The sequence below is a fragment of the Carcharodon carcharias genome, chromosome 4 (assembly GCF_017639515.1).
Source record: "Carcharodon carcharias isolate sCarCar2 chromosome 4, sCarCar2.pri, whole genome shotgun sequence".
NCBI lineage: Eukaryota > Metazoa > Chordata > Chondrichthyes > Lamniformes > Lamnidae > Carcharodon > Carcharodon carcharias.
This window is the reverse complement of record NC_054470.1, coordinates 22402709-22415275: the sequence shown is the minus strand read 5'-3', so window position 1 is coordinate 22415275 and position 12567 is coordinate 22402709. Positions and strand designations below refer to the sequence as shown.

The 12567-nt window shown below is 44.3% G+C and overlaps 1 protein-coding gene across 1 annotated transcript in view; it reads left to right on the top strand.

The window, feature by feature from the left end:
• The window catches only part of LOC121276720 (transient receptor potential cation channel subfamily M member 6-like), a 195206-nt gene that overhangs the window by 29596 nt on the left and 153043 nt on the right, over positions 1–12567 (top strand). Inside the window, exon 6 of the mRNA XM_041185268.1 lies at positions 2916–3129. Coding sequence (XP_041041202.1) covers positions 2916–3129 — 214 coding nt within the window. The remainder of the gene's footprint in view (positions 1–2915; positions 3130–12567) is intronic.

Genomic DNA, 12567 nt, shown 5'->3' with positions numbered 1-12567 from the left:
CTGCAAGCACTGAGAACTGTGTGGGCAGCTACAGTTTAGATATAGCACCCAGAGTGAGGAAACAGTGTGGTAATGGCATGGCGGCTGCTTCAGAGGTCGCCCGCAAGTAAGATGGTGTGTTTCCTGTGGCTGCATAGTTAATGAGATGGGAAGTGGATTGGTACAGTGTGAAAAGCCGCCATTGTGGACGGCGGGTAAAATGTCCTTTCTCCCGCCCTCTACTGCACTTAGTGCAAATCTGGTATGATTTTCTTGGGCTCCTTGATGCCACACTCAGTGAAATGCTGCGTTGCTGTCAAGGGCAGTCACTCTAACCTCGCCCCTTGAGTTCAGCTCTTTTGTCCATATTTGCACCAAGGCTGTAATGATGTCAGGAGCTGAGTGGCCCTGGCAGAACCTAAAGCAATGAGCAGGTTATTGCTGTATAATTGCTGCTTGACAGCACTGTCAGCAACACCTTCCATCACTTTGCTTTTGATGGAGAGCTGACTGATTGTGCGATAACTGGTTGGGTTGGATTTGTCCTGCTCTTTCTGGACACAATTCTAGTGTTCTAGTTGCACTGAAACAGCTTGGCTAGGGGCACGGCTAGCTCTGGAGCACAAGTCTTCAGTACTTTTGTCAGAATGTTATCAGAGCGCATAGCTTTTGCAGTATCCACTGCCTTCAGTCATTTCTTGATACCATGTGGAGTGAATCAGATTGGCTGAAAACTGGCATCTATGTTGCTAGGGACCTCAGAAGGACACTGAGATTGATCACTCACTTGGCGCTTCTGGCTAAAGATTGTTGTAAATGCTTCAGCCTTAATTTTTGCACTAACGAGCTGGGCTCCCTCATCTTTGAGGATGGGGCTATATGTGGAGCCGTCTTATCTGGTTAGTTGTTTAATTCACCACCGTTCGTGACTGGATGTGGCAGGACTGCAGAGCTTAGATCTGATCCGTTGGTTGTGGGATCGCTTAGTTCTGCCTATCTATCTCATGCTGCCTCTGCTGTTTGGCATGTAAGTAGTCCGGTGTTCTAACTTCAGCAGGTTGACACCTCATTTTTAGGTATGCCTGGTGCTGCTCCTGCTATGTTCTCCTGCAATCTTCGTTGAACCAGGGTTGAACCCCCTGGCTTGACGCTAAGGGTAGAGTGGGGGATATGCCAGGCCATTATGTTACTGATTGTGTTTAAATACAATTCTGCTGCTGCTGATGTCCACAGTGCCTCATGGACGCCCAGCCTTTTCTCTGCAAACAAAAGGAATATGTTCAAGCCTTGCATCTTTTTTGAATTACCTGGGAGCTTGGTGAGCCTACAGTTCCCCGTTACTTTCTCCATAGCAATGCCTGGCTAATCAGGGTCAATTTTTTTTTTCAAACAACATCTTTTCTCCTGTAGTTTAATTAGTGATCATTTGAAATTTGGCATTCTTGCATTTGTCCTGATGAGGGCAAGATTAAAAGCTTTGGCAAGTTGTCTCTTTTCAGCAATATTCAAACACTGTACGATCAAGTGACTATTCATCAAATTCTGTAAACTGAGAGATTAGTTTGTATTATAATGATTTGATGTGTAAAGTCCTTGAATGATACCAGTATGACAAGGTTTTCAATTGTAAGTTACATCTGGAAGGTATGCAGTGCATGTACACTTATTTATAAGATGCCACGGAAAGAGCTGTGGAGTTGTTGGAACAACAACATAGAGGAACAGGAAAATCTAGAACGGATGGATGGACCAGGCATTGTGACATAAATATTTGAGCCACTTACTTGTTATATGCTACTTAATTTCATTTTCCATCAATTTCCAAATGTTGAGGCTGAAGACTGATTTCTGATGCCTGGGGCATTACTGTCTTTGGAGAGTATCCCCTGAAATAACAAAGATAGGAAATCTTTCTTACATCCACCTCCTGCAGCAGCAGTTCCAACTTGTCAGCCAGCAAACACGGATTGGGTGCTCCAGTACTCTTACTTAACGAAAAGATTTGCTTTTCCTATTTCTGTTGGGTTTTACTATTTCTTTCCCTTTTGCAACCTTTAGAAAAGCTGCCAGCAATCCAGAACTCTTTAAGGAAAGCATAGTATTTTTTGTCCCCAAATATGCGGCCTTTAAGCAGCACCTTTAAGTGGGGGCTTGCTGTAAAATTTTCCAAGTAGTTTCTGCCAAAAATGCAATGGGACATATCGTACCCTTGGCTTTATTAATAGGGGCATAGAGTACACGAGCAAGGAGGTTATGCTGACTTTATATAAGACCTCAGCTGGAGTATTATGTACAGTTTTGGGTGCCACATTATAGGAAGGATGTGAACACATTGGAGAGGGTGCAAAAGAGGTTTACAAGAATGGTTTCAGGGATGAGAAACTTCAGTTAAGAAGATAGATTGGAGAGGTTGGGACTGTTCTGCTTGGAGAGAAGAAGGCCAAGAGGAGATTTGATAGAGAAGTTCAAAATCATGAGGGGTCTGGACAGAATAGATAAGGAGAAGCTGTACCCGCTCGTAAAAGGATCAAGAATGAGAGGGCACAGATTTAAAGTGATGTGCAAAAGGAACAAATGCGATGTGAGAAAAAACTTTTTCACACAACGTGTGGTTCGGATCTGGAATGCACTGCTGGAAGGGTGATGGAGGTAGATTCAGTCGAGGCAATCAAGAGGGCATTGGATGATTATTTGAATAGAAACAATGTGCAGGGATACAGGGAAAAGGCAGGGTAATGGCACCAGGTCATAAAGCTCATTTGGAAGGTCAGTACAGACATGACGGGCCGAATGGCCTCCTTCTGTGCGTTAAAATTCTGTGATTCTTTGATTATAATCAGCCCTATAATGTAAAGATGTTAGGTAATAATTGGTAACATTTTCCAAACAACAAATTCACAGTGCTTTATTTTGTATTCACTGTGAATTCTCTTCAGTATATTAGAGTCTCATATGACACTGAACTGCACCAGTTGCTTCATTTGATGTTGAAGGAATGGCTGATGGAACTCCCAAAGCTACTCATATCTGTCCATGGAGGTAGCCAGAACTTTGAACTTCCTCCAAAAGTTAAACAAATCTTTGGGAAAGGACTTATCAAAGCAGCTGAGACTACCGGGGCCTGGATAGTGACTGAGGGCATCAACACAGGTAAGTTGAATTTTATTTGTTACAGTTGATGTTCAGATGTTGGAAAGCCAGAACAACTTAATTATTTTACAAATGTGTATTTCTGTAAATACTGTGTTGGTGTGTATTAAGGTAACTATTTTTAATATATCCATGTTACCCCAAAACTTTGCAAGATAATTATTTTGACTCATTTCCACAGTCATAGTGACAGAGGAAGCCTTGGCCAGTTGCATGATTGCATAGAGGTAAATGACTGTGGAAGACATGGACTTATTCAACATGCAGTAGAAGAGGAGTGGTGGCGAGGCAGAACTCTGATAAAAATGGTCCTATATTGACTGAAATAACAGGATGGATTAGGTGGCCAGAGGGGCCTTCTCTCCTGTTTCTAGTCTCAGGCTCTTACAATGGGTGTCCTCTACCCTTTAGTTTGACCCTCTAATATAGACTTCGGCCCTTTTTTGTTTCCCATTTTGGGCCGGAATGTTGGGCATCACTTGGACAGAACATTCTTGTTCATGGGGTGTGGGCATCGCTGGCAAGGCCAGCATTCATTGCCCATCCCTAATTGCCCTTGAGAAGGTGGTGTGAAGCTGCCGTCTTGATCTGCCGCAGTCTATGTGATGTAGGTACAACCATAGTGCTGTTATGCAGAGAGTTCCTGGATTTTGACCCAGTGACTGTGAAGGAACGGTGATATAGTTGCAAGTCAGGATGGTGTGTGGCATGGCAGGGAATTTATAGGTGGTGGTGTTCCCATGTGTCTTCTGCCCTCATTCTTGTGCCAGCTACTGGGGACCTCTGACATCCAGAAACAATGACATCATCAAGCAGCCTCAGCAGCCAATCAGGTTAAATAATTCTCCCAGACAGCAAACCAGGATGTAAAAAGCACTAATCATCAATCACTTTTTCATCATTTTACAGAGAATGAAATAAAGATTGGGACATACACATAGGATTAAAGTAGAAAATGGAATATCTTAAACAAACTTTTTTCAATTTTAATATTCTTTGGAATGTTTATCAAGGCTACTGACCAGGTGCTGGAAAGTGGGATTAAAAATCAGCAGCTAGTTTCCTTTTTTTTTGGCCGGTGCAGACACAATGAGCTGAATGGCCTCTTTCTGCGCCATAACTTTTCTATGGTTCTAAATGCAGAGAGTAACCCTCCAGATTTCTAAAGTCAGTTTTTCAGGGTCAGAGAGGTGGTTTAGTAATAATTTTGGTTTAGCACAATATTAAAACCTCAGTTACACCTCTCAACAAAGCTTAACATTTCCAATGGATTTTACGGTGAGAATAGTGTGCATAGAAGTTAAAGTTTCTACTCTGATCTACATTGCATTTGTGCTTGGGGATCTTCACTATGGCAGCCCAGGTATCTGCCTGAATCAGGCAGGAACTTAACTGATGTATTCAAATTAGAGTCCCATGATAGGAGTTGCACCCCAACTCCATTTGCTGTGGCAAAAGTAACAGATAGTGCTGGACCTGCCCAGTATTATTGATTGTACAGTCACGAAACAACAGTTGGAAGTGCTATTTAAAGGGACACTCACCTGCAAGCGCTCAGATCATTGGGTGAAATTTAATGAGTGTGACGAGGGTCTCGCCCACTGGTTGGAGAACTGTGTCACTTCTCTCTGGGAGGCTTGATCCAGTTACTTGGTAACCAGGCACTTACCTGCATAGCCTTTGGCCTCCCATCCAATTAAGGCCCTAGTAAGAAGGAATTCCGACACCCGAGAGCTGTCGGCCAATTAGAGAAAGCAAGGGTGAAGAGTGGCTTTCAGCGCTCCCCCTCCCCTTCCCTTCCCTTCCCTTTGCTGGATCCCTCAATCGGGCACAGAGTGCTTTTCAATTAGGGATGTCCCGCTTACCCAACCCCCTTAGACACCTGGTAGGCCGCTGGAAAACTGACAGGGTTTGCTTGGTGCCCTCTCTGGAAGGCTCATGCCATGCCCGTCAGTGATTGAATACCAATGGTTACTTAGGGGCCTCGATTGGCCTCTGGGTGATAAGGTTGCCCTGCACCCTTCCTACCCTGGGCTTGCTCAGGTGGAGTTGGGAAGGCAGCCACCTTTGCGCCACACCACCCGCCCACCTCCACCTCCAAACTTGCTTTGGCTGTGTCGTTAATTTTCCACCAATTGATAGTGTGTGCAATTTTCCTGATTGGACTTCTTCACAAGTTTTTCCACTGAAATTCACTTATTACAAGTATCCTTTGACTTCAAAACCTTCAAGAGGCTTAGTGTCAAGATGTCTGTCATCCTGGCTACTCCACTTTACTGATTGAAAGGAGAACAGCAGCATCTGAGTGGGGCAATAAATTGGGGTTCTGAGGAAACCCACATGGGGAGGGTTGCTTTACAGTGATCTTACTCACAGGGTCCGTGGACCCGGAGTAACTTACTTCCGCAAGGGGTGGTGAATCAGGAGGCTGCACTTCTCCAGAAAAACTGTCACAGGGTTATAGGGCGGGATCTTCCCTGCCCTATAGAGGTGAGTTTGGAGGCTGGACCGAGAGCCTCCCATCTCAAAGGGGTCTTGCCAGAGTCAGGGTCAATGTGGTATTGGCAAGTAGCCAAACAGACGGATTGGGGGGTAAGTTGCCGATGCCCCCGGGGTCTTCCCAATGTTGGGACAGCCCGGGCCCACTGCCCCCTTGTTGGAGTTTACCGAGAATGGCCTTCGGGCCTCCAGTCGCTCGGCCTATGAATGAGCCTCTGAAGCACAAAGGCTGTAGCCCTGGCCACAGCCCTTCGTGTGTTTTCCGTTCTTGTGAATATTATTCAGGTTTCCGAAGGTGCCTTCCTTTGGAAGTATCCTCATAATGACCTACCTGCCTCTGCTGCATCCATCTGGGGCTGCCGTCCATCCCAGTGCGATGGGACCTCCCATTGCATCTCCCGCCTTGGAAATGTGCCTGGCCAAATTCCAGAAGATTCCATCAGTCAGCACAACTCGGACATCTGCAGGGCCGGGGCGCAGACATGATTCAAAGGGCACAATTTCCCATCCATATTGTGCATTCTGAGAGTGGGAAGCAGTAAGTTGCAAGGAAGGGATGTTGATCAACTGCAAGAAATTGACTCCAATCTGAAATGTGACTATGGTTAGCAGAGGTGAAAATGCTTAGCAGTTGCTATAGGTAAATGTAGAACACAGTTAGAGCCTGTTGTGAGGGCAGCAGCAACAGGCATGTGTGAGACTGACTTGATAAGGTGAGATGGTACAGTTCCCCTTTAAATTGGTGAAGAAGCAAGAAAACCAAGAGAGAATTATTTGGAGCCCTGGGGGAAAGTGCAGTGCCTGGGATTAATGCAGAGAAATAGAGAATAGGGGCTTGGATTTTTAACCCCCAGGCAGGTAGGGGGAGTTGGGAAAATTCCCAGCTTGGCCTGCCTGCCTCTGGAGAAAGTGCCCACAAAAGCAGGCTCTTAGTTGCTAGGGGAGTGGACGCAGGCTGGAGTTGGGCTCAGTGACCCAGGAAGAAGTCTGGAGGCAGCCACAAGGACTGTAGGGTTTGGAGGTGGACTGTTTAAAAGGCCCATCTTGGGACTTTGTCCCAATTAAAATAAAAGCACAAAGGCCCTCCATCCCTCACCCCTCACACTGGCTTCATCCTCCAAACACTCCTGATGCCTCACCCATGCCTTCTCATGTTCCCCAGTCACCCCCCAATTGGCTCTTCACGTGCCCAGACTAAGTTCTGCCCTTTCACCCACCCCCCATGTCTCCTCATGCCTCTCTGCCAAACTCTGTCCTTACCCCCATCCACTATGGACCCTCATTCCTCCTGTGCCAAGCTATGCACCTCCATGCCCATTGAGCCACTGTACACTTTCTAGAGCTAATGAACTTATGGCAGCATTTATATGAAAAAAAGCTTTGATAAAACATAATTCACTGATAACTTTCTCCTATATTTGAAAAAAAGTCTGCGTTACAAGCTAAAAAAAAAGTGTCAAACATCCAGGCCCTTTAAAGTCTCAAAAACCACAAACCCTTGAAAACACTTAATATGTGTAAACAAACATTGTGAAATTGACAGCAGAGTTCAGAGAGCCTGAGCTGTCATTCAATGTTTCCTCTGGGGAGCAGCCTTTCTAGTCTTCTAATAGTCCTCTTGGCTCTCCTCATTAAGGACCCGCCCACCATTTTTAAAAGGCCCCCAAGTCAACCCAACTCAATGAAGATCCAGACCAGTGTCATTCCCACACTTCCAACACCAAATTCATATCCAGGATAATGCTGTGGTCAATGACATTGCTTAAGGCTTTCTGCTATTCCAGGCTAACAAAACCAAGTGAATAAATCTCAATCAGAAGATCTTCTGATATTAACAACTTGAGATATATGCAATTTAGTAAAGATTTTATCTGTGATCCCCAAGGCTCTCTGGTATGCAGCTGCATTGCCTATGGTCAAAAGCTTCAATAGTGTCAATGTGAAACAACTTTCAGAATCTTCTGTTATTAATGGTAAACAGATAAGATCATTAATCTTATGGCACTGAGCAGCATGCAGGGGATCATGGACCTAGCACTTAATGCCATGCCCACCTCCTGCCACTGTGCTTGGCTAGGACCTTTAGGTGGCCTTCTTTCAAAATTGGATCCCTCTCTCTCCCGCTCTCTCTCTGTCTCTCATTGTGACTTGTGCCAGCAGTACTTCTATTTTTGATTTAGAAAATCTTGGAATTATGCACCATAATTTACCATAATAAACTTGAACCATCAGTTTACAATGTCTCACCCCCTCCTTATCTCTGTACCCTAATCCAGCTCTACAACCGTCCATGATATGTGTGTCCCTCCAAATCTGTGTAACCCCTATATTTGTCGCACTGCCATTGATGCCCGGGCTTTCAGCTGTCTAGGTCCTAAATTAGAGAATCATGGAATGGCTTCTGCACAGAAGGAGGCAACTCGACCTGCAAGAGCAATTTAGGTGGTCCCACTCCCTGGCCCTTTCCCATAATCCTGCAATTTTTTAAACTTCAGGTGTTTATTCAATTGCCACAACTGAATCTGCTTTCACCACACTCTCAGGCAGTGGATTTCAGATTGTAACCATTCGCTGCATAATTTTTTTTTCTCATGTTACCTTAGGTTCTTTTGTCAATCATCTTAAACCTCTGCCCTCTGGTTCTTGACTGTTCCACCAAAAGAAACAATTTCTCCCTATTTGCCCTGTCTCGATTCCTCATGATTTTGAACATCTCTATCAAATCACGTCTCAGCCTTCTCTCCAAGGAAAACCCAGCTTCTCCAATCTATCCACTAACTGAAGTCCCTTATTCCTGGAATAATTTTCATAAACCTTTTCTGCACCCTCTCTAAAGCCTTCACATCTTTCCTGAATTGTGGTGCCCAGAATAAGACACAATAATCCAGTTGACGCTGAACCATTTTTTTTAATATAAAGGTTCACCATGACTTCCTTGCTTTTGTACTCTGTGCCTCTATTTATAAAGCCTAGTATCTTGTATGCCTTATCATCCACTTGCTCAGCCAGCCCTGCCACCTTCAATGATCCTCCCGGGTCTCTCTGTTCCCGCACCCCTATAGAATCTTATCTTTTATTTTATATTACCTCTCATTCTTTCTACAAAATGTATAATTTTATATTTCTCTGCATTAAATTTCATCTGCCACATGTCCACCCATTCCACCAGCATTTCTATGTCCTCTTGAAGTCAATCACTATCCTTCTCACAGTTTAGAATATTTCTAAGCTTTGTGTCTTCTGCAAATATCAAAATTATGTCCTCTCCACGCAAGCCCAAGTAATGAATCTAAAAGAAAAGTAGTGGTCCTAGTACTGACCCCTGGGGAACACCACTGTATGCCTTCCTCCAATCCAAAACACAACCAATCCCCCACAACCATTTACTACTAATCTCTGTTTCCTGTAACCCATCCAAATTGTATCCATGCTGCCATTGTCCCTCTTATTCCAATGCCCTCAACTTTGTTGACAAACCCATCATGTGGCACTTTATCCGTTGCCTTTTGAATGTCCATGCAGCCCACATCTACCGCATTACCCTCATCAATCCTCTCTTGTCCATTATCAAAAAACTCCAACCAAATTGGTTAAACACGATTTGCTGGCTGGTTTTCGTTATTTCTTCTACAGCTGTACAAGTGACTGTTAATTTGTTGTGGATTATCATTTCTAAAAGCTTTCTAACCTCCAAGGTTAAGCTGACTGGCAGTAGTTGCTGGCTTTATCCTTACACATTTATTTGAACAAGGTTGTAACACCAATTCTCCAGTTGTCTGGCACATCTGCTCTATCAAAGGAGGGTTGGAAAATTACGGCCAGTGCCTCCACAATATCCATCCCTACTTCTCTCAACATCCTTGGATACATCCCATCCGATCACAGTGACTTGTCAACTTTAAGTACAGTGCACCATTCTAATACCTCCTTTTTATAAAATAAATTTTTGGCCCATTAGCATCTCAATTACCTCCATCTTCCCTATATCTTTGGCAGTATTTCCTTCCTTGAAAAGACAGATGCAAAGTACTCATTTAGTATCTTAACCATGCTCTCCTCCTCCATACATCGATCACCTTTTTGGTCTCTAATCAGTTCCACCTCTCCTCATATTACCTTTTTATTATTTGCTATTTATTTGCCTGTAGATGAACTTTGAATTCCGCTTTACGTTTATTCCCAGCCTCTTCTCGTGCTCTCTCTTTGCCTCTCATTTCCTTTTTCACTGCCCTTCTGAACTTTACACAGCCAGCCTGGTTCTCACTTGTATTATTAATCCAACGTCTGTCATATGCAACCTTTTACTGCTTCCTTTTACTTCCTATCTTTTTCGTCATCCAGGGAGCTCTGGCTTTGATTGTCCTATCATCTCATCACTAAAGGCACCTCATTGTTCTGTTACAGTTTTGCCTGCCAATCTTTCAATCCAATTTACTTGTGACAGATCTGTTCTCAACCCACTGAAATTGGCCCTCCTCCAAGTATTTTTACCCTAGAATGCTCCTTGCCCTTTTCCATGGCTAAACTAAACCTTATTGATCACTGTTCCCTCAATGTTTCCCTACTGAGACTTGACCTATTTCATTCCACAGAACCAGATCCAGCAATGCCTCCTTCCTTGGTTAGTTGGAAATATACTGATCAAGAAAATTCTCCTTAACATGCTTTAGAAACTCTTTTCCCTCTCTGCCCCTTATACTGTTGCTATCCCAGTTTATATTAGAATAATTAAAGTCCCCATTATCACTTGTTTTTCCATAGCTCTGTAATTTCCCTGCAAATTTGCTACACTACATCTAGTTGGTACCTATAGAACACACCCAGTAGTACAATAGTACCTCTAATGCTTCTTAACTCTAACAGACAGATCATGTCCTTGACTGCTCCAGGACATCCTCGCTCTCCACCGCTGTAATATTCTCCTTATTCGGTACTGTCTTCCTTCTTTCCTTCCTTCCTTCCTTCTTTTCTTTCCTTTCCTTTCCTTTTCTTTCCTTCTCTATCTTCCCTGAACACCTTGTATCTAGCATTATTTAGTACCCAATTCTGCCCCTTTTGACCCAGGTCTCCATCATTGCCAAAATGTAATTTCCATGTGGCTATCTGTATCTGCTGCATAACCAATCTTATCTACCATTTACTGTACAGTTCCATCCATTCACCACAAACCTGAATTAGATCTTACTTTATTTATTTTTAGTCTGACCCCACTTAATATCTTACTATTTCTTACTCTAGTGCTTTCTCTCTCTCTCTCTCTCTCAATCCTTTGTGCACCTTGTTTATTCTTCCTAATGCAGTATCCCAGTTCCCATCTCATTGCCAAGTTAGTTTAAACCTCTGCTAACAGCAATGGGGAGTGCATAGGTCCCAGTTCTGTTGAGCTGCAACCTATACAGGTTCCTCCCCAACATCCCCCACCCCCAATTTCCTTTCCAGAACTGTTCCCAGCATCTCAGGAATCTTAAATCCTTCCCCCTCCATTATTTCCTTAGCCACACATTCATCTGCTCTATCATTGTATTTCCATAATCACAAGCATATGGCACTGGGAATGATCAGAAGATTATGACCTTTAAGGCCTTGATTGCTGGTCTTCCTTGCTCCCTAAAATGTGCCTTAAGGACCTCACCCCTCCGTCTTTGCTACCAGTATGGGCTGAATCTTCCCCCCCGTCAGGGGGGTTATGCGGGGGTGGGCGGGAGCAAGTGTAATCCTGATTGGTGCCCCCGATCAGGTCCGCAATGCCATTTTACGTGGGCGGGCCAATTAAGGCTCGCCCAGCGTGACGCTCACCTGTAAGCGCTGAGCACTCCTTCTGCGGGTGGTAGGGGGGGATTCCCTGAGCCAGGGCCTGGGCTCTTTTGCACACATGCACGCGAAAGAGCGCAGAAATCTCCCTGAGGCACAAAGGTGCCTCAGGCAGATCAGTTTAAGGCTTTAAAATTTAAATAAAGGAAAAAATAACTTTCAAAACATGTCCCCTCATATGCCAGTGTCACATGAGCTGGGACATGTCAATGAATTTTTAAAATAATTTTTATTGAATTTTAAAACACTTCATGAACCCTCATCCCGCCCGTGCTTGGGCTCTTTGCCTGCTTGCAAACCTTAAGGTTGGATGGGCAGCTCATTTTACTGTTTTAATTAGTTTTTAACAGGCCTTAATAGGCCTTTGACAGTTTGGCTGGGGCACAGCCGACTTGGCTGCATGCCTGCCGAACTAAAAATCTAAATGACGCGCGGTGACATCGGGACTCCTGCCCAACATCACTGCACATCATTTTACACATCGGCGAGAGGGCCCCGCCCCCGCTCACCAACCAGAAAATTCTTCCCTATGAATCACAATCTCTGGCTGTTCACCCTCTCCCCCCAGAATACACTGTAGCTGTTCAGTAACGTCCTTCTTGACCTTGGTTCAGGAGGCAACATACCATCCTGGATTCATGCCTGCCTGTCTCGCTAACTATAGAATCCCCTTTCACTATTATTTTCCCAATCTTCCTTTTGTACTCCTGCCCTCCCATACTGATGAATTGCCCATGGCGGTGCAGTAGACTTGGCTCTGAATGTATTCCCTAGATGAACCATCACTTGTACTGAATGATATTCGGAACTGAATACTGGTTGGAGAGTGAGATGCACTCGGGGATTCCTGAAGTGCCTGCCTGGTCCTCCTTGAATGTCTCGTGGCTACCCATTCATTCGTTACCTGCACACTCTTAAGCTGTGGAGTGACCACATCTAGAAACGTACTATCCACAGAGCTCTCAGCCTCGTGGAAAGACCATTGGTACTAACTGTTGCACAAGCACCACCAGCTGACAACACATATTGCACATATAGTTTGCCAAGACATGACAAGCTCCTGGAATTCCCACATGGAGCAGGATGCACATTCCACAGGACTTAACCTTTATTTATTAAGTAACTAAC